Source organism: Lactuca virosa, chromosome 8 (genome assembly GCF_052849685.1).
Source record: "Lactuca virosa cultivar CGN04683 chromosome 8, Lactuca_virosa_CGN04683_v6, whole genome shotgun sequence".
NCBI classification, from domain to species: domain Eukaryota; kingdom Viridiplantae; phylum Streptophyta; class Magnoliopsida; order Asterales; family Asteraceae; genus Lactuca; species Lactuca virosa.
The window spans coordinates 6,468,952-6,475,392 of record NC_136433.1 but is presented as its reverse complement, the minus strand read 5'-3'; the positions used below and the strand labels follow the sequence as shown (position 1 = coordinate 6,475,392).

General features: G+C 34.2%; 1 protein-coding gene across 4 annotated transcripts; it reads left to right on the top strand.

Annotated features, from left to right (window-relative positions):
* The first annotated feature begins 2,743 nt into the window (after nt 1-2,743).
* Nucleotides 2,744-3,988, top strand: LOC145133509 (nascent polypeptide-associated complex subunit alpha-like protein 2). Of its 4 annotated transcripts, none has more exons than XM_079068444.1 (4): nt 2,744-2,900; nt 2,988-3,093; nt 3,333-3,451; nt 3,529-3,988. In XM_079068444.1, the coding sequence occupies exons 1-4, from the start codon at nt 2,853-2,855 to the stop codon at nt 3,880-3,882; spliced, it is 627 nt and encodes a 208-aa protein (XP_078924570.1). In that variant the 5' UTR covers nt 2,744-2,852; the 3' UTR covers nt 3,883-3,988. The 4 variants fall into 4 exon arrangements, with proteins under 4 accessions (XP_078924570.1, XP_078924568.1, XP_078924569.1 ...); XM_079068442.1 differs by having other exon boundaries at nt 3,327-3,451; XM_079068443.1 differs by having other exon boundaries at nt 2,988-3,096.
* Nucleotides 3,989-6,441: the final 2,453 nt, after the last annotated feature.

Here is a 6,441-nt window from a genome sequence, read left to right as displayed (position 1 = left end):
CAGTCCAAAACCCTCAAGTTTGACATAAAGTCAAACTTGGTCAAAAGTCAACGGTCAACGAAAGTCAACAAAGTCAAAGTCCATGGCAGCTACGTACACGCAACGTATGCGACCTGATCTTATTTCTCCATTTAGCACTTTATCACTTAAGAACTTTTGTCCAGAGCTCAGATCTAGACTCAAAACATCGACTTAAGTCATAAAGTTTCCACCTTTATGACTTTCAATGGCTATAAAAGGTCCAAAAGCTAAAACCCTAACTTATTAATCCATTAAGACATCATAACTCTTGCATGGAAGGGATAGACGAAGCATAATCACGTTTTTATGGTTCCTAATAACCTCAGAATGGATAAAGTTTCCAAATTTATCCATTAGAATGGTCCCAACAAACATGATCTAGTCTTTAAGTCTCAAAGGGACCAAAAGTGCATATTTTTCAACTTAATCCATTAAGTCCAAGTCTCCCATCTTCAAATTGAATCAATATGATGTTTAGATGGATAAAGTTTCCAACTTTATCCATAACAAGGTCACATACTTTCAAGATCTAATCTTTATGCACTTAAAGTGACCAAAAACTCATAACACCCAAAACTAGCTAGATCTAACAATTTCATCATCAAGATTCAAACTTTATAGCTCCAGAAGAAAGATCAAGGTGAACAAGGTCTGGATCTACAAGCTCCAATGCAACCAACACTTCTCTAATGAGCTCATTCTTCTCCAAGATGCACACATAACATTCCAAATTACTTAAAAACACCTTCTATTTGCTCACAAGGCTCAAAATAAGGTTAGGGTGTTAAGGGAGGACGTTAAAGGGGTGGAGGTTGAGAATGGAAAGGGTTTGGGGGAGTTAAGGAGCTTAAATAAGGCTCAAAACCCTTAAAATAGGGTTTGTGGTCTGATCGTGTATGCCCAACGTACCAGGTTGACCCCCGTGATCCTCCTTGCCTAGTACGCCCAACGTACTCCCCATACGTCCAACGTACGCGGCTAACCCCAAAATCGTCTTATCTTCAAACGGTCGTAACTTCTTCGTTCCAATTCCTTTTTCGACGTTCTTTATATCCACGGAAAGGTGTTGAAGAGCTCCATAATATTATCTAAATATCTTGGACTAAAAACTTTTCGAACAAAAATCCATATTGCATGCAAGAACCCGGTCTATGACTTTTCCCTTTCTACCATTCCGCCCAAAACACAATTCAAGGGTTAAATCTCTTAACTAACATTACCCCTTCCACAAGGACTAAACTTTGCCTCATTAAAGCCCAAATCCTTACACAATCGACTTCTGGTCCACGACCCAGAAATGGCAGGAAACAGGATGTTACAGTCGCGATCATAACTTTGACACGAAACACTTCTTTCTGCCGGCTTTCCATTGCTGCAACACTTTGTTGCGAATACTTAAAAAGGAAAGAAATTTAGAGAGAGAAAGATTTTATAATGAGAGAAACTCGAAATGTAAATGATCAAGAAATGAAGAAGGCTTGGCTTGCTATTTATAAAGGGCTGGAGGGACGGCGCGCCGCGCCTCATGATTAGGCACTAATTTTGCTTCGTATCTTTCGCGTACACGCTCTGTTTTTGATGTTCTTTATATCACTGACTTCATATCAACGAGTACTACAACTTTCATATAGACTTTGTCGGCTAATTATCGTTTTATTTTAAATTTACAAATCTGTAAAGATTACACTACAAAAGACGCTGCATATCAAGCTTAGGGACCAAGTTTCCTTCGTATCTTTTGCATACGAGCTCCGTTTTCGATGTTCTTTATATCATCGGTTTTGTATCGAAGAGTACTACAACTTTCATTTAGACTCCATCGGCTAATTCTTGTTATATTTTAAATTTACAAATCTGTAAAAATTACACTTGAAAGACGCTGCATATCAGGCTTATGGACCAAATTTTCTGCGTATCTTTCGCATACGAGCTCCGTTTTCGATGTTTTTTATATTACCGATTTCGTATGGAAGATTACTACAACTTTCATTTAGAATGTTTTGTCTAACGTGGAACTGATCTCTATCTCACTTTTTATGACATATACTGTATCATGTCAAATGCAAAACTTTGAAAAAAATCGTAATTTCTTCACATGAGGTCAAATTTGGATGTTATTTATATCTTCTTGATCGTGACCATGATTAGTACAACTTTTGTTAAGATTATTTTTTCTAAATAATCTTTTATTTTTACACTTTATTTTATTGCTTAACGATAAATTTTATAATGAGATTTTCAACAAATATCATATACTTATAATATATGTTCACATATCATGCATATATTAAATAGATATTTATATAGTCCATAACGCGTATAACGAATAATTTTCCTATTCAAAGATTATGAATAATCATTAACTAAAATCGCTTAAATAGTGACATTTGTCATATTTAATGAAAGTATTAATATTTTAATACACTTATTATCATTTAAAATAAGCAGGAAGATAAATAAAAAATATAGAATAATATTTGATTTTACTCGGTAAAAAATTAACTTATAAGGTAAATAAAAGATATTTTGTAATGAAAACCAAATGATTGTCAAGAGATATTTGGGTTGAAGTAACTATGAACGACTAACCATAAAATTGTGGCAACAAGATTTATTGACAAACGTTTGAAATTCAATCCTACATATAATTGCATAAAAATTAAAAAGGCTTGTAAGAGGTTATAAAATGAAATTGGGCTGGACCACATTAAACCCAATAAGCAGAGGAACCCTAAGTCCCTGACTTTATCTACGTTTTCCCTTCTAAGATTATCCGTTTCTTCCATAAACGCATCTCACATCTGCTTAGCGCCGACCGCCACCAATCAAACATGCCAGGCGCCATTGTCGAAGAAATTGAAACCCAGCAGAAGCTCGAGGTGATTTACTTCTTTTGATTATTAGATTTTGCATACTCGTCTTTCTTATATCATTCGTGTTTTGCTTAACTGTATTTGATTTTATAGCACGATGAGCACCCAATCGTTGAGGACGTTAAAGATGAGGATGACCACGACCATGAAGATGCCGACTCCGACGATGATGAGGATGATAAGGAAGACGGTGCCCAAGGTGGTTAGATCTATTTCCCTTTATAGCTTTTCATTACGCATGTCTACGATTCTTTGCTTCATATGTTTATCCGATTCACGCCGATGCTTCTGTACGCTCGATTAGATAACTCATTCTATTATCCTAATTGTTAGGTTCTGTTATACAGTAATTTCCTTACTGTTTGATTGCCTTTTGGCATGCATGTTTGATGTTTCTTTCATTTGCCTAACTTTCTTACATTGAAAAACAAGATGCAGGTGGGAATGAGAGTTCAAAGCAGAGCAGAAGTGAGAAAAAGAGCCGTAAGGCAATGTTGAAGCTGGGGATGCAACTTGTTCTTGGTGTGAGCAGAGTCACCATCAAAAGAACAAAAAACGTAGCTAATTTCTGTTTCTGTTAGTGATTTAGTTATCATGAGAATGGCGTTTAAGATTATCTTTAACGATGATGCAGATGATGTTTTACATCTCTAAACCTGATGTCTTCAAAAGCCCCAACTCTGATACCTATGTCATATTTGGAGAGGCAAAGATTGAAGATCTGAGCTCACAACTGCAGACTCAAGCTGCTCAACAGTTTAGAGTGCCTGATTTGAGTTCTGTTATGGCAAAGGCAAATACTTCTGCTGCAGTTGATGCACATGCAGAGGAAGAAGAAGAAGAAGAGGAGGTTGATGAGACTGGTGTTCAGGCTGGAGATATTGAATTGGTTATGACACAGGCAGGTGTGTCTAGACCAAAGGCTGTCAAGGCTCTCAAGAACCACAGTGGGGACATTGTCAGTGCTATCATGGAGCTCACCACTTAGGTGACACTTATTTTATTGTCTTTCCTTCTCTTAGTTTTGGATTCTTCCTTTTTACATTGAGCAGTTTTGATTCTACAATGAGAATGCATTGACAATTTCATCAACATCTTTACATGTTCATGCAAAATTCATATCATTATTTTGATCATGATGCTTGTAATGGTGCCCCTACGCCATTTCAGAGCTTTCAATTTCAAACATAGGTTTTTTCAGAGCTTGTTATAAGCCTACAAGCAGCTTCATGTATCTGTTTGGGAGCAATTGGAGATTGTTGGAACTTGGAAATAGGATTGAAATGGGAGTGTTGATGATTGATTTGCTTTGATAGTTGTAAGATCGTGTGATAACTTCTCTTAAAACTATTTGCTCCTTACGCCTGAGAATCTGCAAATATTTTTCACAGGATAGTTTACACAACAAACACTTGATCTCTTTAGGTACAAGAACAGTAAGAGCTAGATTCATAATTGATTTATTCGTAATTATTGGATTCAAAAAGTGGAAATATGTGTGTATATACTAATGATATCCCTAGAATGAATAAAGATAAAAGAAAATAAAGATTTTCATAAGTTAGCTGAAAATAAGATAAGACATATGTAGTTGAAAAGCTAGCTGATAGCTGAAAACCTAACTGTTAAATAAAAAGCTAGTTGATAGCTGGAAAGACAGCCGATAAAAAAATTTGTTTGGTAAAACTGGCGGAAAAGCTAGCTGAAAAATATAAAATTACTTAAAAGGACATTTTAAAAATTGTGTTTTTATAATTAATAAAATGGTATATTTGGAATTTTTTTAAAAAGCTTCTAGAAACCTTGTCTAACTAGTTTTAAAAAAAACTAGTTTATAAGCTAATATAACAACTTAAAAAAGCTCGAAAAGTAAGCTAGCTTATCAGTTAGCTGTGACGATTTTATTTCGGTGTTTTGTTGTGATCTAAGGTGTTTTTCTGGAAATTAGGACCGTTAAACATACTTGTTGATGTAAATGTAAAAGTCTAGAATGCATTTAGTGAAATTCTTGAAGAAGTAAGAAAATTAGTGAAACAAAGAAGTTTGTAATTGTTGATGTAAATGTAAAAGTCTAGATAGCATTTAGGGAAACTCTTGAAGAAGTAAGAAAATTAGTGAAACAAAGAAGTTTTACAAAATGGCAAGAAAATTAGTGAAACAAAGAAAGTTTTACAAAATGACATGGCATGCATACATGTTAAGGGCTACAAAAATCATGTATAAAAGCATCATAAATGTCACCTAAAGAATGTAATGTTAGTTGAGGCAGATATACAAAGATACAAAGGAACTGATTTATCCACTTTGCTTTTTTATTCATCCAGAGGAGAGATACAAAGGGAACTGATTTATCCACTTTGCTTTTTTATTCATCCAGAGGAAATATTATATTTTGTATGGACATTTATAACTTTAATTAATTTTAATGTCTAATACACAGAAAAGAGAGAAACATTTTTTTTCCAAGTATGAACGACTAGCAGGTTATAACCTTGAAATTAAAAATCGACAAATCTTAACTATTGACACCCTCTTCTCCAAATAGTCCAATCTCTGCAACACCTCCATCATTGATCATCATTCGATCCAAAACACCCTTGTAATTCTCAATTTATCATCTGCCTCTCCATCGTCATCAACAATTGATTGCCAACTCCAACAACGGTTTTCTAATTTCTCGATCTTTAGGTTCTAAGCATTACAATTATCGATCATCCAATTATCGATTTTATTGTTGGCATTTTGCCCTCAGTTCCACATGTACGAGTCTATTAAAGTTTTTTCTACTGTACAAATGTACTGTCTAGATTTTCTTCTTCAATTTCTATAAGTTATTTGAAACTTTTTGGTATGGATTCCTCGTTAGTTGTGTAAGGCATGAAAAAAAAAAAATACATGTTGAAACTATACCCTGCTATTATCCTTGCACTCCAATTGTTTGATTAAATGTTTATTAGAATTTTTGGTTTGGATTCGTTCAGCATAGGCTTTAAATTGGGAACAGCAAAATTTGATTAACCTTTTATTCAAGAAGATTGTTGCATTTAATCTTTCCTTGAAGTTATTTGAAAGTGGGTTGAATAGGCAAAATCAAAATCAAATTAGGAGTTACCAGTAGGCTGAAGAAGTAGGATCGGCTGAAGAACAAACATCACCGAACGAGAAAGAAGGGTTGTTTCGCATGCGTCATTTTTGTAGTTTCCAAACTTGTGGCTTTCTCTTTTTAATATTTTCAATATTTAGGAATTAAAATTAAGGGTATAATTGTCAATACATAATCTTTCCTGCTGATGAATAAAAAATATTAAGTGGATAAATGAGTCCCCATATACAAAGCATAATAAATGCACCCTAAAGGTTGTAATGTGTAATTAAGAATGAATATAATGCAAAAACAAATCAGTATTTGATAAAAATAAATAAAGAACTTATCGTCTTTGGAAATTGCTTTGTTGCTTGATTTTTATTTGGAAGTGTGCAACACCTTATGTTATGTTTTTGCTAAATAAGTCAAGTTTTAAGGAATCAAATTGGGAGGTTTTGGAGC

What these genes read in the sequence shown, in the direction of transcription:
- LOC145133509 (XM_079068441.1), top strand. Translation starts at nt 2,853, where the DNA reads ATGCCAGGCGCCATTGTCGAAGAAATTGAAACCCAGCAGAAGCTCGAG. An exon ending in GGAAGACGGTGCCCAAGGTG is followed by an intron (nt 3,097 to 3,326) that starts GTTAGATCTATT and finishes TTGAAAAACAAG; the next exon opens with ATGCAGGTGGGAATGAGAGT. An exon ending in CCATCAAAAGAACAAAAAAC is followed by an intron (nt 3,452 to 3,528) that starts GTAGCTAATTTC and finishes ACGATGATGCAG; the next exon opens with ATGATGTTTTACATCTCTAA.